Genomic DNA, 25,511 nt, shown 5'->3' on the forward strand with positions numbered 1-25,511 from the left:
AGGGAGACCCTATGAGGTCTGTATGTTCTAGAGCACCCAGGCCCATGAAACTCTCCATTCTTAAGTACTGTTTGCACAGGAGAAATGACCAGGAATATAAACTGAGGCCCATGCTCCAGGGCCTGGGGAGGAGGAGCCTCACCCCGTGCCTGCTGCCCCTCGGTACCTCCACAAAGAAGGCGGTGGCAGTGATCTTGTGCTTTTCGTCGCCTCTCTCCAGGAGTGGGATGAGCAGGTACAGGATGCGGCATAGCTCCTGGCAGGAGTAGTGCACCATGGCCCTGGGAGTGAGGAAGGGTGAGCAGTCCCCTCAGGCTCTCCTGCCCCAGGGGACCTGCTGGGGAAGGGGGGGTCTGATCTGACACTCTAACCTCTGAGCAAGGCAGGGGCACCTGGGGTCCTGGGTTCCCAGGATTTCCCACCTGGAGAGGATCTCAGAGGCCATCTAGTTTAACTGCTTTATTTTACAGACGGGGAACCTGAGGCTCAGAGTGGGAAAGCTTGCCCAGGAGCACAGAGCGTATAGCTCTTTGTATGGTGCCTAGAGCATAGTAGGTGCTCAGTAAATACAATTGTATCCTGAGATCCCTGCAGGAGCCACATTGTCGAAATCGAGGTCCCCCTTCCCGACCCTACAGGAGGCTGTGTATAGTGGCAAAGGGAAGAGCCCCGGTCTGGGTCAGCAGGTCATCTCCCAGCACTGCCTCTTCCTGGCTGTGTGACCTTTCGTACATAGCTGTCCCTCTCTGGACCTTGGTTGGCATCCTGCTGTGCTGGTAACCTTTGCTCCACCAGTCAGCAAAATGCAGTGGAAGCTAACCTGTGCTGAGCCCTTCCCATATACCAGGAGCTGTTCAAAGTATTTCAACCCTTATCCTAAACCCTGGAGATGGCTCCTATTATTATTTCCACATGAGCAGGACAGGGCGGAGGGTGGGGGGAAACTGAGACCCAGAGAGGGACAGGAACTGGCCCTGAGTCACACAGCTGAGAGGTGGTGAGCTGGGATTCAGACCCAGGCAGCCCAGCTCCAGGGCCACACTGTAAACTACTCACTACACCACCACGTCCGTATTAGTATAGGAACTAAGTCCTAATGCAGCGAGAAAAGGTGCTTCATATGTAAGCTGAGTGCTCTGCGGTTGCCAGGCACTGTTATGGCCTGTGAGCGTCCACAGAGCGTGTCCACCCACCGAGCTGAACGCTACCCCCCCCCCCCCACTTAGAGGAGGTGATGGGCCGAGGCAAAGGTCTTGCCCAGAGACAGGTGCAAACCCGAGTCTCTCCCTTGCTGACGACTCTCCCTCCCCCTACCTCTGCCCCCGCAGCCCCAGCCTCACCTTGCCAGCAGGGACACTCCTCGGTGGTGGTTCTCCGCCTGCCCCATGAGCTCCCAGCCGCCCTGGTCCTCCAGAAAGGTGGCCTCATACGAACAGCCCATCCTCAGCAGCAGGGTTTTCACCACTTTGACCACCCAGCTGCCAAGACAAGGGGGCTGAGACCTCATGGCCCTGGCTTCCGTGGGCCGGGCCTCCCTCCAGCCGGCCTCTCCCATCATCAGCTCCAATCTGGCCACACAAGTTTCTCTGGGCCTTGCTGATCATTAGGTAGTAGTCACCAGTGTACCCCCAAAAAGCGGCTTTTTAATAAGTTTTTAAAACTTATTAGCTTTGAGAGAGTAAACAGAAGCAAAATTCCCCCAAATGGTGCTTTACCCTCCCTTTTCTTCTGAGCCTCTTTCCTGGAGGGAGGGGTCAGAGCCAGGTGTCCCCAGCAGCCCCCCAGCCCCTGGGCTTGCCTCTCTCTCCCCTCCTCTTCCCTTCATACTCCTGACAGGGCAGCTCCCTGCAGGGCAGCCCCCCCACCCCCACTCACTTGTACAAAATCTCCTGTTGGCCTGAGTCCTTTACCCTCTCAGGGCACTTAAGGAGGGATCCCCCAACCTGGATACACAACAGCAACCCCGGGGGGCAGTGCGGGTGGGAGGTAGGGGGAGCTTTCACAACCCATGGATTCATGAGGCTGGGAACCAGAGCTTCGGGTCAGCTTGAGCAGCCTTGCTGTGAAGGAGCAAAAAGGGGGGACAGCTACCAGCTGATGCCCTGCTGTGTCCTCGGCACAGTGCCGGGTGTCCACAGGTGTGTGTGTGTGTGTGTGTGTGTGTGTGTGTCTTTCATGAATAAATAAATAAAAATATTTTTAAAAATAAAATAAAATGAAATGAAAATGGACAGAGGTGCCTGGGTGGCTCAGTGGTTGAGCGGCTGCCTTTGGCTCAGGTCATGATCCCGGGGTCCTGGGATCAAGTTCCGCATCAGGCTGCCTGCAGGAAGCCTGCTTCTCCTTCTGCCTATGTCTCTGCCTCTCTGTGTTTTTCATGAATAAATAAATAAAATATTTTAAAAACTGGGCAATGTGTGAAATGAAGCTTACATTTAAACAAAGTTTTCTAGAAATGTAAGCCCTCGTTTAAAGAGTTTATAACGTATGGACGTGCCTCAGGAGATACTGAGAGTTGGTGGTTCTCGTGATTCAAGACAAAGCATCAAAGCATTTTAGAGATCAGGTGATGTTCAGGAATTTGCTTTTAATTTTCATGTCTTGGGTTTTGTAATGACTACTGATTCAGTGTGAAAATTCAAGTTTCTACTGAGGCCAGGGCTTTCAGAACCATGCAAGCTTTGCGCTGATTCTTTGAGACGTGTGCTGTCAGTTACAGTCCTGAACCAGCAAAGTCACACACACACACACACACACACACACACACACACACACACAAACACAGGAAGGGAGAGAGGGAGGCAGGCTCCAGGTGTTACCCAACCTAAGAGCCTGGGGCTCGCCCTCCCCAGCCGTCCCTTCCCCCACCTTCTTCCCTCACCCCCAAAACTCCAAGCACTGGCTGAACAGCAAAGCAGAGATTTATGCATTTTCATTTGGAGGAGGAAGATTCGACCTTCCAGTCAAACACCAGCACCTTTAACCAAGACCAAATGAGCCTCCTACATATGTTCTCCTCCGTGACTTGACCACCCTCCCCTCCGAGTGTGTCCCCATCTCTAGGAGCAGCTGGTCACCTGCTCTCTGCCTGCCATGGGGACAGCTCTGAGCTCAGGAATTCCACAGGGAAGGAAGTGACTTCAGGGTTTCAGACAGTCGCAGCTTTTACCCAGACCCCGGTTTGTACCAGGCGGGGAACTCAGAATCAGGCCAACGCTTTTGGACACAGCACCACATCATAGTTACATCACTGCTCTCTTCCCCCGTTTCCTTGATCAGGCTCCAAATTTTTACAAAAATGACTCTACCCATCTTCCTTCCTCCCCACCCACTCCCAAAGACCCCAAATGAGGTCTGTGCTGCTTTGTAAGAAGGCAGAGGTGACACTGCCGGTAAGAAGGCTGTGGGTGGTGGTGCAGGTCTTTTGGGTCCCTCAAACACCCACTCTGCGAGCTCCACCTTTCTAGAAGTTCCCCAGCTTTTCCCAGCAAAGTGGAGCAAGTGTTGCCAGTCCTCCTCTCGCGGGATGGGGGGCCAATGACCCAACACAGAGCTGCACCAAAGCCCAAGGCTGCCGCAGAGCACAGAAGCTGCACTGCACAGGTGGACACTGGGCTCTCTCCAGCTCCCTCACCCAGGCCTAACTCAGGGGGTCTTGGGAGCGGAAAGATCACGCCCTTTATCCCTCAACCGTTGAGGACTTTGCCACCTCGTGTTCCTCTTGCTCCTCCTCTAGCACCTTCTCTGCTCTCCCCGAACCCACCAGCTCTCTGAGCCAAGGGTGCCACCCTCCTGAGTGCCAGGTGCTCAGACTCTTGGCACGTGGTGTCCCGCTGTGATGTGGGGTCCTATTCGGTCCTTACAACACACCTGTGTGGGGGACGCCTGGGTGGCTCAGTGGTTGAGCATCTGCCTTAGGCTCAAGGCATGATCCTGGTGTCCTGGGATCGAGTCCCACAGGGAGCCTGCATCTCACTTGGCCTGTGTCTCTGCCTCTCTCTGTCTCTAATGAATAAACAAATAAAATCTTAAAAAACAAAACAAAAAAGAACCCTGGGGCAGGAATCACTTGCCCCATTTCATGGGCAAGAACACCAAGCTGCCAAGAGGTTAAAGTGGTTTAGCCAACATACAAAGCCTAAATAAATGATGGGACCAGCACTCAAACCCAAGATGTTCTGACCTTAAGCCCAGCTATGCAACTGCTTGCCCTCAGTGCCTCAAAGTGTACCCCTCTGAGCACACAACAGAAGCCAAAGAAGGGAGCAGCCCAGGTGGCTCAGCGGTTTAGCGCCGCCTTCAGCCCAGGGCATGATCCTGGAGACCCGGGATCAAGTCCCACATTGGGCTCCCTGCTTGGAGCCTGCTTCTCCCTCTGCCTGTGTCTCTGACTCTCTGTGTGTGTCTCTCATGAACAAATAAATAAAATCTCTGAAAAAAAAAAAAAGCCAAAGAAGGAAAGACTGCTAAACTCAACTACACGCAAATTTAAACCTTCTGAACAGCCAAAGATCAGAAAATAGTTACCAGTTAAGTGACAAACTGGAATACAAGTAACAAAGAGTTAATGTCCTTAATATATAAAATGCTCTTACTAATTAACAAGAAGGGACGCCTAAGTGGCTCAGTGGTTGAGTATCTGCCTTTGGCTTAGGATGTGATCCCAGGGTCCTGGGATCGAGCCCTGCATTGAGTTCCATGCAGGGAGCCTGCTTCTCCCTCTGCCTCGCTCTCTGTGTCTCTCGTGAATAAGTAAATAAAATCTTAAAAATTAACAAGAAAAATTCCCAATAGTCCTATATAAAATTGGGCAAACGATGCTCATAGAAAAGGAAACACAGTGGCACTGGGTGGCTCAGCTGGTTAAGGGACCAACTCTTGGTTTGGCTCAGGTCATGATCTCAGGGCCCTGAGGTGGAGCCCCGCACTGGGCTCTGTGCTCAGTGGGGAGTCTGCTTGGGATTCTCTCCATCTCCCTCTGCCCCTCCTTGCTACCACTCATGTGCATGCATGCTCTCTCTCTCTCTCCCTCTCTCTCAAATAAATAAAATCTTAAAAAAAAAAAAAGGAAACACAAATGACATTTCAACCTCAACTTCACTCATAATAAAAGAAATACAAACTAAAATGACAGCATTTCTTTTTTCAACTTTCAGATCAGCAAAGATATAAACACCTTCTGTTCCATCATGCTGGCAAAGGTGTAGGAGACAGCCATTCTCACATCTTACTGGACGCAGTGACCTCTGGGGGGCAGAGGGGCGTGTGGCAAACTGGGTGCTTTAGGGGGTACTCCATTTTCCCCTTCATCACTCACTGGTCAAGAGCACTTTCTGCCACATATCCCTGTCTCCCCTTGAGATTGAAATGCAGAAACTCATCGATGTGCCCATTCTACATTCAGGAACTTGTCCTACATGTACAAGCATGTGTGTGCGTAAAGACATATCAATTAACTCATTGCAGTATTGTCCATAATGGCAAAGGGGGCTGCAAAGTACCTAAACCAAGAGGATCCTGGTTAAAAATGATGGTATATTGGAATATCATGTGGATGTTAAAAATAACGAGGCAGCTCTATGTGTATGTTCTCCTATGATATAGTTAGTATAAGCTGAAAGCAAGAGTGCATAACTGCAAATTACACTACTATTGGTGTAAAAATAAAAATATAAATGTGTGCTTATCTCTACATAAACCACTTGTAGAAGGGTATGAAAGAACCTGGCTCTTCTGGAGGAGGCTCAGTGGGTAAGGAGAGGAAAGGAGACTCACTTTTAATGTCTTTTGAGATTTTTACCCATGTACATCTATTACCTGTACTGGTTAATAATTAAAAATAAAATGGCAAGGGGTGCCTGGGTGGCTCAGTCACTTAAGTGTCCAACTCTTAATCTCAGCTCAGGTCATGATCTCAGGGTTGTGAGTTCAAGCCCTGTGTGGAGTCCACTTAAAAAATAAAATAAAATAAAAATAATAAAATAAAATGATGGGCCTTGGATACAAAGCTAATACAAATAATATCTCTAGGGAGGGAGGAGGAAATATGAAATTGTGAGCTCCTTGGGGGAAGGCTGACTCTTTGCTCCCATCCAGCACCAGGCAGGTCTGACACACGCAACACTGCAGGTGCTCCCCAACAGCTGTTGAGCAAATTATCAGCTCTCTTGAAAGTGTGCTTCTGTTTCCTCTTTTAGTCCCAAAGCTAATTTCTACCGATGGATTGCCCAAAAGACTTTAGGAAGGGCCTTGCTAGGTGGCCCTTCCCCAGCCAGGGACAACAGGACATACCGCACGGGGACGAAGACAGAAGGCTGAGTGTCCTTCTTGGTATCCTTGCGGAAAGCCATGCGGCCTGGCAGGTTGAGGCCGATGTGATAATGGACCTGAATGAGCAGGGCCAGGAGAAGCTGGGGGTAGATGCGCCTCACGCGGCCCACGCAGCTGTTGACCGACAGGAGCTCACACAGGCCGCTGGCTGCCTGGGGACAGAGGGGAGGCTGGCAGGAGGCTCCTGGGGGGGCCTGGACTGCTTCTCTAGCAGGTCGGACCTAGGTCTTTGCTCTTCTCTGGCTCAAATTAGTAGAGCCCAGATCTCTACACCCCCCACCACACCCCAACTCCTGGCTTTCTGGGTGAGCCCCACACCAAAACAACAGCCTGTCTCTTGGGTGTTGACAGAGCCCTGAAAGAATGGGGTGGAGGGCTCCTCTCATATCTCATGAGGTAGACTCTTGATCCCATTGTGCAGCTGAGGGGACATGCTCAGAGGGGTGAAGGCACTTACTCATGGTCACCTAGCCCTTGGGAGTAGAGCTAGGACTGGAACCCAGGCTTTCAGACACCAACTGCCTCATATCCTGCCTCTTCCTCATTCATAACACAGGCTCAGAGACCATGGTGGGGCACCAGCTAGCTGTCCCTTCACTTTGGGCCATTAAACCAGGCCTCCCTCACTCCCTCCCCCTGTGCCCAGCAACTGAGAAACAAATGCCAGCCTTGAGTGGGAGCCAGGGAGGCCCAGTCCTGGACTCTGTCACTCCATACCTACTGATCACACCCTACCCTTTCTATCCATGATTCCCCACACCAGACCTCCAAAATCCTGGGAACCTGGCTTTGTTGGCATTTGACCCATGACGCTCCCTGGGACCCGACTGGCACTCACAGTAGAACTGCTCCACCTGCCATCCAGCTCTGGTGCTGGCCTGGGCCTGCCTCTCGCTCAGCCCACCAAGGCCTCCCTAACTGGCAGGAGGACAATGCTGGGGCGGGAGTGGGGGAGGTGACGGGTGGGGGTCACAAAATCAAAGGGCTCATTCTGGCCCCACTACTCTCTGGCCCTCTTTGGCCTCAGATTCTTTCATCCTCTGTCAGGCGGGGTCAGTGGTCTTCTTCCCACCAGCCTCACAGGTGTGGTGGAGAGTGAATGAGGGGAGAGATGAGAAGTGACCAAGATCGGTGCCCCCCACTGCTGGCGTAAAGGAAAGGTATTTGATTGTGAAGTGACAAGAGCATGTGGCATGTTCCCAGGGAGATAAGTGACAATGCCGTCTGGATGCGAGCAATGAATGGTAGCTATTTGTACTTTACAGCTTAGGAAGCCCTTTCACACACACTATTTCACTCTACTGAAAAGGGAAAATAAACAAGGCAGGACTTATTACCACCCATTTTGCAGATCAAAATTCGAAGGCTAGAGAAGAAGTGATTGACCAAGGTGATATAGTGAGGCAGGGGCAGAGCTAAGATAAACCTCTTGGACTCAAAGCCTTCACAACAGATCAAAGATAATGACTGGGATCCCTGGGTGGCGCAGCGGTTTAGCGCCTGCCTTTGGCCCAGGGCGCGATCCTGGAGATCCGGGATCGAATCCCACGTCGGGCTCCCGGTGCATGGAGCCTGCTTCTCCCTCTGCCTGTGTCTCTGCCTCTCTCTCTCTCTCTGTGTGACTATCATAAATTAAAAAAAAAAAAAACAAAGATAATGACTGTATCCAGAGAACGCGGTTTGTGCGATAGTCTCTAGTGGTGGGCCATAGGGCTCCGCTCTTGGCTCAGTCTTGCTCAAGTGGTTTATCAACACCATGAGATAAAAATTAGTCTGGGCTCTATCCATGCTCAAACTATGCTTGAACAAAAAAAGCACAAATGAGTGACCCAAGAATACACAAACACATACTGATTGAGAGGAGAGGATGAATGACCAAATCAGGGAAGGAATGGATGCTCATGCTTTATTTATAGAACTTGGCACTAGGAGAGAGAGGCAGAGAGACCCAGTGGCGAAGCACAGGATTCAGAGGTAGGTGATCTGGGCTTGAGCCATGGTGCCACCATTCACTAGCTCTGTGACCTTGGCTAAGACCTACGATGTGACTAAGCAACAGTGTCCCCCTCTGTAAAGGGGAAATACCACCCATACCTCCTTCGCTTTCCTCCCCCCAAATGTCTTACTTTTTGCTAATCTCCAGAATTCATGAGTGTGCCTGGTACATAGTCAGTGCTCAACTAATGTTGTTGAATAAATAAATCAGTCCAACAACAACAAAAAATTGAGCATCTCTATCTGCCAGGTACACATTAGGTATAGGGGATAGCATGGTGAGTAAAACAGGTCCAGGCACTGAATTCATGGATCTCACAGATTACTCAAAAAACCCCACACATTACTGTCAAATCAAATCACAACTGGGGCCAACTCCTCCAAGATAATGTATGTGAAGCAAAGTGTAATATGCACAGATATGATCATGTCAGGGAGATAAGGGAGGGCTTTCTTGAGGAGGTGATGCTTCAGTTGAGAGCTAAGGCATGACTAGAAGTTAGGTTAGCGGAGAGCTGTTCAGGAGAGGGAACAGCATGCGCAAAGGCCCTGTAACAGAAATAGCATACTATGTATGAATTTCTGACAAAGAACAAGGCTGGAGGGACGCCTGGGTGGCTCAGTGGTTGAGCGTCTGCCTTTGGCTTAGGTTGTGATCCTGGGGTCCTGGGATTGAGTCCTGCATCAGGCTCCCTGCAGGGAGACTGTTTCTCCCTCTGCCTGTGTCTCTGCCTCTCTCTGCCTCTCATGAATGAATGAATGAATGAATGAATAAATAAATAAATATTTTTTTGAAAAATAGAACAAGGCTGGAGCCATGCACGTAAGAGGGACCATGGAGTGTGGTTAAGGCCGGAGAGGGGCACAAGGCCTTGCAACACAAGTAGGAATACTGTGTTATTTTCAAGGGCAATGGGAAGCCATTGAGGGGATTGAGAAGAGCAGATGCGCATTTTCAAAGACTTTTTGGCTGCAGTACAGATTGAAGGGCCTGGAGTGGAAGCAGGGAGACGAGCAGGGGTATTATCCAGCTGGCTAGAACCAGAGCGACAATGACAGAGGCAGAAAGAAATCTGTCCCTCCACCCAGCTACCTTCCTGCAGTCAGAGACCCCTTTCCCTCTGTGTTCCCAGGACTGAGCTTGGAGCCTGGTGATGAGCATGTAAAAATTTTAGGTCACTAAATGAATGAATGAGTTACCTCATTTTATCTTCACAACCAGCACATGAGGCAAATTTCCTCATTATCATTTCCATTTACTGATGCAGGGATTGAGCTTCAGCGAGGCGAAGTGACTTGCTCAGGTCCCCAACTAGTAACATAGCCATGCCAGTTCTCAGACCCAGGTCTGGGAGCCCACCTCCCAGGCCACTGCCATCCCCGTAGGCAGCAGCACGGTGCCGTCCAGGGGGTCACGAACAGAGCCTGAACACAGAGGTGCCCAAGCTACACAACTAGCTCCTGGCAGAGCCGGGGACCAGAAGCTGGGTGCACTGAGCTGGCAGGAGGGGAGGAGCGGGGAGCACAGGGTAGGCCAGGCAGGTCCTCACCGCTAGGGGCACGATGGAGGCCCGGCCCTTCTTGGTGAAGGGTTTCTCCTTCAGACTGGTGAGGAGTAGGTCCAGGAGATCTCGGACATCACAGCTGGGCTTGCGCAGTATCAGCTGCCTCCACATCTCTGCACCATTGCTGGGAGGTCAGGGGTGGAGATGGTGATTGGGGACCAGGGCGCTGGGCCCACCCTGCCTCCCAGTGGTTTGGGGAAGGAGAAGGGAAGATGCCATCAATATGGCATCCATGGGTGTGACAGTGAGGAATGGCCCAGAAAACACACTCTTTAAGAGGCAGGGGGCAAGCAATGATTGAAAACCCTGTTTCCCAGGTATCAGGCCAGGTGCTTTATACACAATCTATTCAATAAATATGGAGCATCTGCTGTACACCAGCCACTAGACAAGGCTCTAGGCATATAGATACGAACAAGACAGGCAAGATACTCCAGTTCACCGGATTCTCAAAAGACCCTCAAGGTGGGTTGTCATTCCAATTTTACAGATGCAGAGTTGAGGCTCAGAGAGGTGAGATCATTAGTCTATGACATCGCAGCTAATGAGCTACAGAGTCAGGAAGTGACCGGGTCTGGTGCCTTCAGAGCCTGAGGTCGTTCCTTTGTGCCAGGAGGTCCCTTGGGGCCTGGACCTTCCGTTTGTCGCATAGTATCAAGGAGTCCCTGCTCCAGTCCCCTCACAAGGCAGGGGAAAGCCTCCGGGCCAGCCGGCACCAGCCTGTGGGCGCTCCTATCTATTGTGGAGAGCTGAAAGCACTGACAGGCCTGGGGTGCACTAAAGGGTTAACAGAGCCCTGTTCCCCTCTGCATGAGCATTTGAACCTCCCATTAACTTCCTAGCTCTGTTCCCCTGGAAACCCGATAAAGATAGTATGTCAACTATGTTGCTAGGCAACATTGCTTATGGTAAAAATGACCCAAGTAGTAAATTGCATCTGGGCTGGGAGGAACTATAAATTAACTATGAGAACCCATGAGGACGCTGTAGCATTGAGCTTCCCAGGGTGCACTGACTCTTGGGACTCCTCTCATCCCCGTGGAGACCCCAGAGGCAAAGTCTGGAGATCTTTTGTAAGAGGTAGCAGTTCTTATGAACCATTTCAGCCAGGGCAGCCCCTACCTTTTTACTGGGGAGGCCCAAGAGTCCAGTTTATAAGCCCAGAGGAAAGACTAGGGTGAGGCATGTGAGGCATCCAGGGTACAAGATGGAAGGAGCCAGTCTCTCTGGGGCTCATGCAAGCACCGGCAAGGCACCTGAGCACCAGGCGTCCTTACATTCTGTCCCGGCTCTGTCTGGCCTGCTGCACAGGCTGCTGCGAGGACTCCTGGGAGGAGGAGCCCCTGAGTGTCCTATATCTGTCCTATATCCTGAGTGTCAGGTGTGGTCCTGCCAGTCTTGTGAGTCTGAAGGATTGCTGATCCCCAGAAGAAACCCTTGGGGAGGTGTGGGTAGGGGGGCGGGTAGTGTGGCCAGAAGAGGTGAAAATCTTCCAGGTGGGAGGTCGGGGACATGTCACCCAGGCCCTCACTTTCCCACCCGATCTCCCTGGCCTCTAGGAATGACACCAATCATCCCTACTAGAAGCACACCTCACCCCACAGATCGGCACAATTCTGCGTGAACTATCATACAACGATCTTAAAGTGTGGGTCACAGGCTTCCTGCCTCGTTCTGTTCATTCAAAGGTGTGCGAGTGTTTTCTGGACTGGGAGGTTGGAGCAGTCAGTCTGATCTCTCTGGTCCAGTCCCCTCTGCCCATCAGACCATGAGCTCCCTGAAGGCAGAGAGAGGGAGCATCCTACTGGACAGTCCAGGCTGGGCAGGCACCCGGCTCAGCTGGTGACCTTACCTGTCACAACCAGCCATCAGGGGTGGGAGTCATGCAGGGAGCATGTCCCGCTTTTGCCTATGGGGGAACACTGAAGCCCAGGGAGAGCAAGTAAACTACCCAAGACCACACAGCAGCTAGAGGCAGAGTCAGCACCAACACTCAGGCCTCCTTTCTATGGCATCCTTAGAGCGCTGGGCTTGGAGTTGGTCAAATCTCAGTTTGGGTCCTCATCCTGTTGCTTGCTCACTGGGGCCTGAGGACAAGGAACTGCCCCTCAGTTTCCCCATCTGTAAAGTGGGATCATTGTACTAAGAAGAGATGTTACTGCTCTCCACAGTGCCTCAAAAGTGCTCCACAATTGTCATAAGCACCACAGACCACATAGAAAAGGGTTCAGCTGGGAAGGCAAGGCCTTCCCTGAATGGAAGGACAGGTACCCAGCCCAGGATGGGGGTTGCTCCAACCCTCTAAGATGTGGTGGCAGGAGCCCCCCAGTTGGTACCTGTCCAGCGGTAGAGGGCATGTGAGCAGGGCCACAACCACCTCGGTCATGAAGGAGCTGGCCAGGAGGGAGACGGGCAGCAGGGCCACCTCACGGGCCCGTGGCTCCTGGATGTGGCTCAGCTGCACATAGATGCCCTGCATGATTTCTGGGATCTGGGGCAGAGCCAGAGCAGTCGTGAGCAGCAGGCAGATGTCCGGTTGGAAGGTCAAGGCAGGCATGGGGAGAGTAGGGAGACAGGAGGAGAAAGGGGGTGGGGGTGACAGGATAGAGAGGCCAGGGAGGGGAGAGAAAAAAAGAGAAAGAGAGAGAGGAGGGCACCAGGAGAGAGAAGGGGAGGGGGGGAGCAGCGCACCTGCTCCTTCCCTGGGAGAGCCAGTTGTCCTCACTGCCCTCCCCACCCCCACCAGATCAGTAAGTGAGTTCTTTCTCACCCGCAAGGGGGGCACCTAGAACTCACACACCACCCCTGCCTTGCCCCCCGTGCCTAGGGGTTCCAGTTCCCCCCACCCTGCCACTGCCAGGCGGCAGGTCCCAAGGGATGAGCAGGCCCCATGAGGTCTCCGGCTCAGACCCTGCCCCCAGGGAGCCTTACCACCTCCAGCACCCTGTGGCGGTACCATTCCAGCACGGAGCTGAGCGTGACCTCCGAGGCCAGCTGCATCATCTCCCCAGAGTCCTTCCCCCGGGTCTCTGAGCTGCCTTTCAAGCCTTCCAGGGCTGCGAGCAACAGGTCCTTTACCTGCTGGGGTCCCAGGAAGTCTCCGAATTCCTGAAACAAAAGCACAGAGATACTGACACCTGGACGGACCCTAAGGGAGCCACACACACACACACACACACACACACACACACAGCCACCACCAGATCCACACAGAAGTCGGCAGGGCCAGGCATGTGTACTCTGTGGGTGTCCAACACGGTGGGGAGGAGCTACAGAAGAAGGGGAGACATGCATCCTGCCCCCAGAGTGGGATAATGTGCTTCTGGGCACAGAGCAGAGGAGGAAGGGGCACTCGGGGTGGGCCCATGTGGTTGGGGAAAGCTTCCTTAAAGGGGACATGAGCCTGGAAAGATGGAAGTGGGGAGAAGAGATTGGGGTGGGCCCTCCCCATTCCCAGGAAGGCCCAGAGCTGGTGGGCAGCCGGCAGTCACCGCGATCACACGCAGAATGTTCTGGCATGGGCTGACAGGGTTGTAGGGCCCCAGGAATCGCTTGTTGCTCTCATACAGCTCCTCCTTATTGGTCTCTTCCTTATCTCTGGTTCCTGCAAGAAAGAAGCCTCAGTGAGGCCCAACCACTCTATTTTTTTTTTTTTTTTTTTACTTTTTGTTAAACATGGAGGTAGGACACAAATCCTAGAAAACCAGCTTGACAAATTTTTACATAGAGAACACATCCAGGTAGCCAGGACCCAGGTCAGGAAGCAGAACATAATGGGTACCCTAGAAGCTCCTCTTGGTTCTCTTTAGTCCCCTGCCCCCTCCCTCACCTGGGGCAACTACCGTTCTGACCCCTAAACCCATAGGTTAGATTTCTTGCTATTGGACTTAACGTAGTATGTTCTCCTGTGTGCCTGCCTCTCCCTCAACATCCTGCGGGTAAGATTTATCCATGCTGTCGCAAGTCACGTTAGCTCATTGGTACGTGGTGCTGCGTCATTTTCTGTGGTGTGAATACACTACCATTTATTTCTCTCTTATTTCTTTTCTTTTTTTTTTAAGACTTTATTGATTTACTCATGAGAGACACAGAGAGAGAGAGAGGCAGAGACACAGGCAGAGGGAGAAGCAGGCTCCACGCAGGGAGCCCCATGTGGGACTCGATCCCGGGTCTCCAGGATCACGCCCTGGGCTGAAGGCAGCACTAAACCGCTGACCCACCCGGGCTGCCCTCTCTATTTCTGATGGACATTTGGGTCATTTTTAAAAAGCTATCGGTGCTGCTAAGAACATTCTGGTATGTCTTGCCAATGCCTTTCAGGAAATGTATGCACACATTTGTTAGGTACACGGTCAGGAGTGTACTTGCAGGGTCCTAAGGTAGGCATAGGTCCGGCCTCAGGAGATGCTGCCAAACGGTTTTGCAGGCTGCAGGTGGGCCCAATGATATGCCCACCAGCAATGCAGGAGAGTTCCAGAGGCTTCACGTCCCATCAGTGAGCTGTCAGTTTGATTCTCACTGTTCTGGTGGGTGTGTGGTGATACCTCTTTTAAACTGCAATGTCCCTACCCTGGTAGTCCCAAGCCTCTTTTTCTGATTTGTGTTCTTTAGTGCTCATCATTATCTGACTTCACTATATGTATTGCTTGTTTATTTTGTTCACTGTCTCTTGACAACAAGAAGGTAAACCCAACAGGGAGGGTTATTTAACTTCATTGCAGTGTTTTCAGTAATTAGCATAGATCTGGAACATGGTGGCTTCATATTTTCTGTTGAAGGAAACCTATTTCAGGCTCATTTCCTAAGGCCTTACTGCAGCCTGGCCTGGGTCCTCCCTGGATTCCCCCCAGAGTACGCAGGGCATCTACACAAGGAAGGGCTGTCGAAGCAGAGGGACCATATGGACCAAGTGTGTGGATCATTTGTAAAGGAAAGAAGCTTGAGACCTGGAATCAGATAGACCCAAGTTCAAAGCCTAGCTTTGCTGCTCCCTATACTCAGGGGACCCCCACAAACCACCTCATCCTTGAGAATTTAACAGTGTGGGGCTGGGGTCACCAGATAAAATATAGGATACCCAGTTAAATGTGATTTCAGATTGCCAGGTCACTCTGCCCCCAGAGCCAGGGAAGCTTAAACAACATGCCAAAGGCCCGTGGGCAGGGTTGGGACCATGGGGAAAGGAAGGAGGCAGGAAGCTGCTGAGACTGCACACCTCTAGGTACGATGCCAGTGCCTGGGTCAGCCCATTTCATACCACCAGCTCCCTAAAGCAGGATCTGAGGTGCTTCTCCCACCTACAGGCTGTAGCCACTCCAGATTCTAACATGGGACCTGTCCTTTGTTCATTCATTGAATAAATATTCACCCACCATGTGCCCAGCCCAGGGCTAGCCCTTGGGAATGCATGGTGACTATGACATGGACTTGCCCTGCTCTCAGCACACTGGGCCATCACGCCTAGGTGTGCATGGTGCCGTCATAGGAATGTGACACTTAGAGTCAGATAACACTTGGAAGGAAGAAGAGGGGATCAGATACAAGGACTGCTTAAATCAAAATAGGGCTGTTTGTAGCCTCCCTCTGGTCCTGTGGGGACTGAGGCTTCACACCGGCTTCCGCAGACCCCATCAGACCCTGTGCTGGTCTCCATCTACCTGTGCCTTGCTGCCAAGGTTCTGGTCAATTCCCAGGCTGAGCACCTGCTCGGAAGCCCTGCCTGAGAGGCACCCCAAAGGGCTTACGTTTTTGGAGCTCCAGGATGGTGTAGAGGATGATGATGCCGTCCAGAGCCTCCCGGCCAATCTCCTCATCAGGATCCCCGATGCGAAGGATGAGCCTCCCCAGCAGAAGCCCCAGCGCCGGGAACCCCGAGGACATCTGTTTGTGTCATAACTTCAGGGACTGGGTCTTAGAAATTCAATAATCTTATACAGCAATTAGTGAACAGAGCTGGATGGTCGGGCCCTGAGAGCAGAGCCCTCTGAGGATGACAAGGGCCACCTGGGAATCTCTGGGCAGATGCACCAGCTCCCTTACAGCCAACAAGACTCTCCCTCCTCAGAGTGTCCTCCCCTCCCAGGGACCACTCACAAAGAAAGGCAGGGTCAGAAGTGTGTGATTCAACACAGAGACATTGCTGTTCACGGCCCGTGCTCGCTCATGGGCCTTCCCGGAGTTCATCCAGGGCCCCAGGGGCTGCAAGGACAAGGGGGAGACTCAGAGCTCCAGGCTGGAGGCCACCCTCTGCCGCCTGAGTGGGCCGGTCAGCCTTTACCGGTCAGCAGGAAGCTGCCAGGGCACAAAGGCAACCGTCCACAGCCCTCTCCTCCTTCTCCTCCGCCTCCTCCTCCTCCTGGGGCAGAGGGAGCCCTGGGGTCCAGGAGCTGAGGCTAAGACCAGAAGACCAGAGGGAGAACGAAGGTCAGCGAGGAGAGAGATGATAGATGGCGAGTCACGAGGATAGAGGAGAGAGAGAGACAGGGATGAGAACGGAGAAGGCAAAGCTATGGGGACAGCTAGAGCCAGAACACCGCAGGGGGCGGGGGGGCGGACAGGGAGAGAGCCAAGGGGCAGGAGTTTGGAACAGGACCTGTAGTAGGGACCCTGGGGGGGGGGGGGAGCACTGGCCCAAGATGACATCCTGAAGTCAAACTGCTCCTTCTGGACCCAGCCCCCCACTGCTCCTCTTTTCCCCTCTGTCCCTTTGCTCCTCCCACCCCCACACCTCCAAGATGCTCTTCAGCCCAGCAGGAGTGGGGTCCTCAACAAAGAGGGCGTTGAGCAGGGTCTGCAGGGCATCCAGGGTCTGCTGGTAAAGCTTCTGTGGGCAGGAGGAGGACCAGCTGCTAGGGGGCTGCTGGAGCGGACCTGGCCCCAGCAACCCCGTACCCGCACCCTGCTCTGGGTCAGGGGAGGAGGGACACTCAGACTGCTTTCTGGCCCCACCTGAGAGACTAACTTAAGGTATGATATTGGACACTTTGCTCTCTCACCATGGGTTATAGTTTCCTTATCAACAAATTGGTGGGGGCACCTGGGTGTGCAGTCGGTTAAGCATCGGACTCTGGTTTCGGCTCAGGTCGTGATCCCAGGGTCCTGGGATCGAGCCCTGCATGGGGCTCCACGCTTAGCATAGTCTGCTTGAGGATTCTCTCTCCCTCTGACCCTCACTTCTCTCTCCAATGAGAAAAACATTTTTCCAAAGTCACACAACGTGTTGAGGAACAAATGAGAGGATGGGTGGGAAATGCGGCTAGAACTGTAGGAGCCAGGTAAACGGGAGGGCCAGCCTCACTTTTATTATTGTCTCTGGGAAGTTCTGTGATGGCTACTCCTAGACCCAAATAGATTTTCCAGTGGCCCCTCCAGGGAGCCACGTCTCCCCCGCCTGGGTTCCCTTTCTCTTGGCCACACCATAGTCCCAGAATTGTCTTAGGAAGCTGTAGGCTGAAGAGGGGGTTTGAGCCCCTCTGTCCCCTGCCTCAATTCCATCTGCCAGCTCCTCACGTCTGTCTGTCCCCCAGGTTGTCTTTGTCCGGGCTTCCTGGTCTGTGCACACCCAGGTTACACCACCACTACTAAGCCACCCACCTGCCAACTACCTCCCTCCTCCTTCTGGCCCATCGCTGTGCAGCACTGCCCTCTGCTGTCCGGGCCTGGAACTGCAGGAGGGCTGCCTGCACTTCCCATGACCAGAGTGTCGTCCTCGTCGTCGTCCCCCCCCCCCCCCCCACACACACACCCGGGCCGCCTTTGGGTCTTGTCCCTCAGGACACAGAGCCCTCAAGCTGCCCTCAAGGGTGGCCTGGTCACCACTGCATTCTAGCTTTGCTTCCCAGCACTCTTGCCTCCGGCCATGCTGCCCCCTTGTCATCCTTGGAGTCACCATGTTCTCCCCGTCCTCAGGCCACTGTACAGGTGGTTCCCTTGCCGGGCATGCCCTTCCTTCTGCTACTCCCCCTCCGAGCTAACTAGCTCTTCTTTAACCTGTCAGCTACAGCCCCATGACCCCTGACCCCCACCTAGGCCAGGACATCCATTCTAGGCTCTTAGTAGCACCAAGTACTCCTTGCTTGCAACCCTTACCATTGCTGCAATTTTGCATTTATTCGTATGATTCTTTGACAATGTCTAGCTCCCCGCTGCCTTCCCTCTACTGTATCCCCCACCCCCTGGTACTTCTGGAGTGGGCATTGTGTTTGCTGAATGAAAGGATGAAGGAATGCACCTCCCTCTTGGCTGAAACTCCTCTCCTTGAGTCTCCCTCACTGACCCAACTTCCTACACTAAGGTCACCTCTACCCACTTCTCCTGGGACAGCCCTGCACAGGTTGGAAGATGCTTACATGAGCCCCTTGAGGTTCTACGCTCACCCCAGCTCACGTGGTCTTCAGCCCTCCTCCTCCCAATCCCGGCCACCTCCGAGGGCCAGGCCAACACATGCTCACATCCCTCGCTCAGGGCAGGACCCAGGAGTGGACAGAGCACCCCAAATGAGCAATCCCTTATTCCAAAGATTCACTCATTCACCAAATATTTATCAAGTGCCTGCTCAGGCCAGGAGCTTGCATAGGAGGGTGAAGATTCGCATCCAACTCCTAGAAGGCTCTTTCTCTCCCCTCTGAGAGCTCAGAAATGCACCCTAGTCTAAGGATGTGGGGAGCCCCAAGGACTCACCTGTATGGCCTCAGCCTTGGCCTCGTCCTTCTCCTGCATGGCCTGCACCGATGGAAGGGAGAACACGCTCTTCACACACGTGTCCACCAGCTCTGACCGTTCTTGCCATCCCAGGATGGGCTGGGTGTGACTGGCAGAGAGAGAAAGACAGGCCAGCGGTGAGGGAGGGGGGTAGGGAGGGGCTCTATGGCCCCGGAGGAGGGAAGTGGGTGTGGAGCACAGGGCCTGGGGAAAGGCAAAGGCACAGGAGAGGGTTGGGTACAGAGGCCAGGCCCCAGGAGAGACAGGTGGAGCCCAGGGAAGGGGGCAAGGGGCAGGGGGTTGGGGAAGGGCTGTGGACACCTCAGCTGGGTCAGGGTCTCCATGGCCTGCCAGCGGACGGTGCTCGAGAGGGAATCCAGTGGCTCTTCCTGGATCTGCCTCTGGATGGGGGGACCACGGGGGGCTGATGAGGGGGGTGAGGCCATGCAAACCCCCAGGATGGGGGCCACTGTTCAGCATAGGGAACAAGCTGTGACAGCCCCCATCCTGGACAGAACCGTGCAGGGCCTCTGTGGGGAGAGTCAGCTCTCTGCTCAATTCCCATCCTGAGCCCAGTTCAAGGCCACCACAAACATCCCGCACCCCAACCAGCTGCACCCTACACACAAGGCCCAGCAAGAACTGCTTTGGCAGCCTCGTGGTCAGGAGGCACACTTAAGCCAGATACTGGCCTGAAGCAGAAAACACCATGAATGGCTCTTGAAGGGGGTCCACTTGAATTCCTTTAAAAACATCCAAGGAGCAGCTGGCTGGCTCAGTCAGTTAAGTGTCTGACTGGCTCAGGTCATGATCTCAGGGTCCTGGGATGGAGCCCCACATGGGGCTCCATGCTCAGTAGGGAGTCTGCTTGTCTCTCTCCCTCTCCCTTCCCCCAGCTTGTGCACTAGCTGGTTTTTTCTCTCTCTCTCTTTCTCTCTGTCTTTCCCTCAAATAGATAAATAAAATCTTTAAAAAATAAAATAAAAATGACCTAATTACTTCTCACTTTTGATCTAGCCTCTACATACAATAGGTGCTCAATTAATGTCAATGAAATGAAGTTATCCAAGGCAAGGCTTTTATCTTTAAGGGACCCAAAGCTAAATATAATTTTGAGGATTTCAGTGGTGCAAACCATTCCAGTGGATGACTGAGAAGTGAAGTCATTGCAAAACAATGAGGGAAACTCTTGAATGTTTCCCACCAGGAGGAATTTCTGGGAAAAGAATGTATTAAATAATAATGACTGCTCCCAGGGGCCTAGGGCCCTACAGCAGTCTAACCACTGGGTGGTGTCCTCCCAACAAGCCAGCTGGTGCACAGGCATTACCTCAGGTGCTGATGAGATGACAAGAGCCAGGCTCAGAGAAGGAAAGTAGCTTGCTGAGCTCCCTCAGGGAGGTGGAGGGCAGTCAGAGGTGGGCTGAGCCTCAAATCCAAGCATCCTGCCTTCTCCTCAGTCCTCCACCTCAAGCCTTGTCTCACCAGTTTGTGGACTGGGACTCCCACCTCCACCCACCCAACGCCACAGACCCGTGCGGGGTTCCCACACCATCATCTTTTTCATCATGGTCTTCTTCTCTCCTTCTGCTTCTAGCACATCCTGGCACTTCTGGAGGGTGATGACATTCTCCACCTTGGAGACAGCAGGGTGAGAACCACACTGACCGCCACCCTCAGGGGCTGCCCGCACACCCCCACCAGCTACCGTGCACCTGTCCCCGGCTGCCAGCCCCCGGCACTGGTTCCAGAGAAATGCGAACCCACGGGGACCCTTGGGGTGGGGTGCAGATTTGGGAAGGCTGTGGATAATCCCCGAAGGGCAGCATTTGGGGGAGGACTAGATTTCAGGCTCTGCAAAGTACTCTCCCTCTCTTGGGGGAGAAGGGGTAGGAGCTGATGGGATGGAAGAGGTGCTGAGGCCTCCAGTTGGAATTGCACCATTATAATACCCCTTAAAGGTTTCTAGTACCTACTCTCTTTTTATAAGATTTTATTTATTGGGCAGCCCGGGTGGCTCAGTGGTTTAGCACAGCTTTCAGCCCAGGGCAAGATCCTGGAGACCCAGGATCGAGTCCCACATCAGGCTCCCTGCATGGAGCCTGCTTCTCCCTCTGCCTGTGTCTCTGCCTCTCTCTCTCTCTCTCTCTCTCTCATGAATAAATAAATAAAATCTTTATAAAAAAAGATTTTATTTATTTATTTGAGGGAGAGACAGAGAGAGAGAGAGTAGGGGGAGGGGCAAAGGGAGGAGGACAAGCAGGCTCCCCTCTGAGCAGGGAGCCCAATGTGGGGACTCGATCCCAGGACCCTGAGACCATAACCTGAGCCAAAGGCAAACGTGTAATCAGCTGCGCCACGCAGGTGCCACTCTCATATCCACTCTTAAGGGCACATCCTAGTCAGAGCAAGGCATTCCGCCACCTGAGAGAGGAAATACCTTTACCAATGTCCAATTAATCTATGAGTTCTCATTATCTCAAGGTAAAAGAAGAAAAAATGATGAAATAGATGAACTAATTCCATATAGTGAAAAAAACAAAACAAGTGAACCTGACGGGCAGTGTGGTGGGTGAGACATGCCACATGTTCTTGGCCACTGCCACCAAGAGGACAGAGAGCCCTTGAACCAGGGCTCACCTTCCCAGTTGCTTGGACCAATAGAATCCCATGAAGTGATGACGTGCCAATTCCTGGCCTAGCCCTTAAGGCAACTGGCAGCCTTTTCCTTCTGGAACCCAGACACCACACTACAAGGAAACCCAGCTAGACATGGAATGATGGCACCATGTGGAAGATGAGGGTCATCTTCGATGTTCCAGCCCCTGCTCCTGTCTACAGCAAGAGACCACAAGAGCCACCTTGCTGAGCCCAGACAATTTCAGAGTTCTCATACAATCCAGTAATTCCACTTCTGGGTATTTAGCTGGAGAAAAGAAAAACACTCACTCTAAAAGATGTGTGCACCAGTACGTTGATTGCGCGTTATTTACAATAGCCAAGATATGGAAGCAATCTGAGTGTCTATCAATAGATGAATGGATAAAGAAGGTATGTGAGATTTTATATACAGACACACACAGTGGAATGTTAGCCATAAAAAAGAATGAGATCTGGCCCTTTTGCACCAACATGGATACACCTAGAGGCTATAGTGCTCAGTGAAATAAGTCAGACAAAGACAAATACCATATGATTTCACTTATATGTGAAATCTAAAAAACAAAACAAAACACAAACAGATTCATAGATACAGAAAACATTCTGGTGGTTGCCAGAGGGGAGGGGGCTGGGAGCTGGGTGAAATAGAAGAAGGGGGTTAAAAGGTACAAACTTCCCATTATAAGATAATTAGGACACAAGGATGCAACGTACAGCATAGGTGCATAGTGACAGATGGTAGCTAGACAGATGGTAGCTACATTTATCCTGATGATCACTTGGTAATAATGTACCTAAATGTTGAACTGCTACATTGTACACCTGAAACTAATATAATACTTATTCACTTATAACATGGTATAAATTAAATTAAACAGAAATTAAAATTTCAAAAATTAAACAAAAATTAAATTTTCAAAAATTTCAGTATCATGAGAAATTGGGCCCCTTGGTCCTTATTTCCCCATCAGAGTGAGCTTTTAGACCACTAAGTTTTGGGGTGGTTTGCTACGTAACAACTGGTATCTTAAACTGCCAAAGTGATGATAGAGGGTAGCTAGTAGACTGAATGGTCATGGAAGACCTCTCAGAAGAGTCGATATTTGGGCTGAGTCTTCAATGACAAGAAAGAGGTAACCATAAAAAATAAAAAATAAAAAAAAAAACCTATTCTTTCTGCCCACAGGTCTTGTCCCTATGCTATTAAAAAAACAAAAAACAAAAAAACATGTTTTTGCACTGAAGAAAAAGTAAAAGAGGTAACCATGTGAAGAACTAGGGGAAGGTCCGCCTATCTCTCCAAACTAGAATGCTACTTCATTGTTGTATTTCTACTGCCTGAAATGATCCCTTGCATGTAGTAGGGACTCAACAAAATTTGTTGAATGACTGCAGTAATAAACCCTATTTGTTGTAGGCACCTTGCTCAGTGCTGTGCATACGTTAACACAGACCTTATTCAAACTTTATTATGCCCATTTTGTAGCTAAGAAGAAATTTCCTGGCAGAAAAGACAAGTGCAAAGGCCCTGGGGCAGGAAGGAGCATGGCACGTGTAAGAAGCAGAGAAAGGCCACTTGGCAAGAGCAAGGTGGACAGCCAGAGGGATGTCATGGGCTGGTATGCTCCCAAAATGCAAGACCTCTTATTAGTCCTGTCACTCTCTCCCCATGCCCCACCCTGGGACACCCCAGGGACTGGAGCAGCCTGAGAGCAGGACCTCCCTCCTGCATGGCCTGGCTTGGGTGAATCCCACCTCCAGGCTCTGTCCACCAGCCAGTCTCCCCCACAGCAAGTGTATTCGCACTCATGTCCACTAGCCTGTCCAGTAGGCCCCTACTGGCCCTCACCAAGTCCTACAGGTGCCAGCTTTCTCTGGTCTCCCAAGGCAACACCTGGTTTGGGACTATGTCCTGAAAAGGGCCATTTACTGCCTTTCTTCATCTTTAAGAGATCCTCTCACAATTGATTCAGTTACTTAAAAATCTTTATTGAGCACCTATGATGTACTTCAGTCTAGATGCTGGGAACAGAGCTGTGAATAAAACAGACTAAAATCCCTGATTTAGGGGCATCTGGGTGGCTCAGTCAGTTAAGCATCTGCCTTTGGTTCAGGTCATGATCTCAGGTCAGCATCCTGGGATCAAGCCCCGTCTGGCTCCCTGCTCAGAAGAGAGTCTGCTTCTCCCTCTCCCTCTGTCCCTCCCCCCACTGGTATGCTCTCTCTCTCCCTCTAATAAATCTTAAAAAAAAAAAAAAATCCCTGGTTTATGGAGGATGCATTCCAGTGTGAGAGGCTAACAACAACAACAAAAAAAAACAAGATGAACTAGTAAAGTATAGTGTACACCAGCTGGTGATGAGTCCCAAGGAGAAGAGAAGAGCTGGGCAGAGATACAGGGAGCAATGGGACTGGAGGGGGGGGGGGCATCCCAGGAAAGTCAGCTGGGGGTGGGGCAGGAAGCATACCAGAGCCATCTTGCTGTCTTTGTCTCTCTTCCCTGGCACCTTCACCAAACAGGAGGCCACTTCATCGAAGGCTCCTGAATGTCATAGTTTCAAGGAGGAAACAAGAAGGAAGGTAAAGATGTGGGTATAGAGCTGGTGCCTCAGTCCTGTTTCCCCTCCCCCACAGGGCCCCTCCAGTCCTTATTCCCCTAGCAGCCACACTGAGCTCTCTTCCCTGAAAACCTTCAGTGGCGCCCTATCCACTGAGCATAAAGCCACCATTCTCGTCAATGCCCTTAAGTCCCTACCGGATCAGTGTCCCCTGGCCCTCTCCCCCGGGGGCTACCTCCTGCTACACTCCTCTCACCATGCTCTGGCCACATTGTCTGCCTTTGGCGCAGGGCAACCTGCCCCCTCATCAGGGCCTTTGCACAGGTGATCTCCTCCACCTGGGCCACTCTGCTACCACACCCCACTGCCCAGCTAGGGCTCCCCTTCTTCATATCTTCACTTGCCTGCCACTCCTCAGAAAGGCCTCCTAGATCTTCAGGGTAAAGGAGGCTTTCAGTACAACCCTCTTGAGCATCATCCTACTCTTTTCTTTCAGCTGTTATCACAATGTGTAATTAAACTCTGATTTGTTATAGTAGATACCTGTTTTGTCAGCCCTAGATTTCCTCATCGTTCTTCTAAAGAAAGAGGCCCTTCTCCCCTGTGGGCTACCCTTTCCACGTAGCTAGGTGAAGCCCATCCATCACCCCTTCTTCAGATAGGGGTGGGCCTGGAACCCAAGCATGGCCAATAAAAGCATCCCATGCCTCCAGCCCCGGTGATTGGCCCAGAGATGGGCACTTGGCTGAACAGGACCAACAGAACTCTTTATTCAAGAGCACTGAGGGGAACCCAAAAGAGAATGGGTCTCTCTCCTTCTGAAGGCCTGTGAGTGCCCGGAACTTGGTTCAGGGCCACCTCAGCCACCAGAGGCTTCTGGAGGATGGAGCCAATAGATAGAAGCAGAGACACCAATAGTAGTTAACATGGCTTGCTCCAGTTATCTTGTCTTCTGGGTGGGTACCATTTTCCACTAGAAGGAACAAATCTCCTTGGAGAAGTGGCTGAGTCTGGGATTTGGGCAGAAAAGTATAGAATAAGCCTGAGATATCTTGTACTGGAAAGCTAGGAAGAGAGCTCAAAGAATGATGGGGACATGTCAAAGGAACACAAAGCTTACTTGAAGGGATCCCACTGGTCAAATTGGGGATGATTTGAGTATCACAATAAATAACGGTAGCAACAGATTATAATTCATTGAATAACCTAAGAAATCATGAGTCTATACTAACATAAACAAGTACATGAATAAATTGAAAGTTTGATGAGGAATGAAATATTTACATAGTTTTGAAGTACCTCTCCACAAAACATTTTTTTTTTTAAGATTTTATTTCTTTATTCATGAGAGACACACAGAGAGAGGCAGAGACATAGGCAGAGGGAGAAAGAGGTTCCCTGTGGGGAACCTGACACAGGACTCAATCCCAGGACCCCAGGATCACGCCCCGAGCCAAAGGCAGCCACTCAACCACTGAGGCACCCAGGTGACCCTCCACATAACATTTATTACAAATGGCGGTGGTGCTACTGGGATCTACTGGGTTGAGTCCAGGGATACATCTTACAATGCTAGCAGCTGGCTCCCCTGTCCAAACCCACATCCACACAACAAAGAGTTATCTAACACAAAATGTCAGTACTGCCAAGGTTGGGAGATCTTGCCTCAGGAGAAGAGTATTGAATGGAAAAGGTCACAAGG

General features: G+C 51.7%; 1 protein-coding gene across 7 annotated transcripts in view; it reads right to left on the reverse strand.

Annotated features, from left to right (window-relative positions):
• Positions 1–25,511, reverse strand: part of MROH7 (maestro heat like repeat family member 7) — a 55,273-nt gene that overhangs the window by 13,861 nt on the left and 15,901 nt on the right. For 4 of the 7 annotated variants that reach the window (XR_005359755.1, XM_038537441.1, XM_038537444.1 and 1 more), the window contains exons 4-17: positions 23,720–23,793; positions 20,143–20,226; positions 18,912–18,991; positions 18,570–18,699; positions 16,618–16,713; positions 15,984–16,088; positions 15,635–15,770; positions 13,382–13,494; positions 12,822–12,998; positions 12,227–12,381; positions 9,876–10,014; positions 6,292–6,482; positions 1,341–1,478; positions 143–281 (exon numbers count right to left, since the gene is read on the reverse strand). Coding sequence is in view for 6 of the 7 variants with exons in the window: in XM_038537441.1 (XP_038393369.1) it covers positions 143–281; positions 1,341–1,478; positions 6,292–6,482; positions 9,876–10,014; positions 12,227–12,381; positions 12,822–12,998; positions 13,382–13,494; positions 15,635–15,770; positions 15,984–16,088; positions 16,618–16,713; positions 18,570–18,699; positions 18,912–18,991; positions 20,143–20,226; positions 23,720–23,793 (1,757 nt within the window). In the remaining variant the exon portion in view is untranslated. The remainder of the gene's footprint in view (positions 1–142; positions 282–1,340; positions 1,479–6,291; positions 6,483–9,875; positions 10,015–12,226; positions 12,382–12,821; positions 12,999–13,381; positions 13,495–15,634; positions 15,771–15,983; positions 16,089–16,617; positions 16,714–18,569; positions 18,700–18,911; positions 18,992–20,142; positions 20,227–23,719; positions 23,794–25,511) is intronic. The other 3 variants (XM_038537445.1, XM_038537442.1, XM_038537443.1) reach the window with 2 other exon arrangements.

Source organism: Canis lupus, chromosome 5, assembly GCF_011100685.1.
Source record: "Canis lupus familiaris isolate Mischka breed German Shepherd chromosome 5, alternate assembly UU_Cfam_GSD_1.0, whole genome shotgun sequence".
Taxonomy (NCBI): domain Eukaryota; kingdom Metazoa; phylum Chordata; class Mammalia; order Carnivora; family Canidae; genus Canis; species Canis lupus.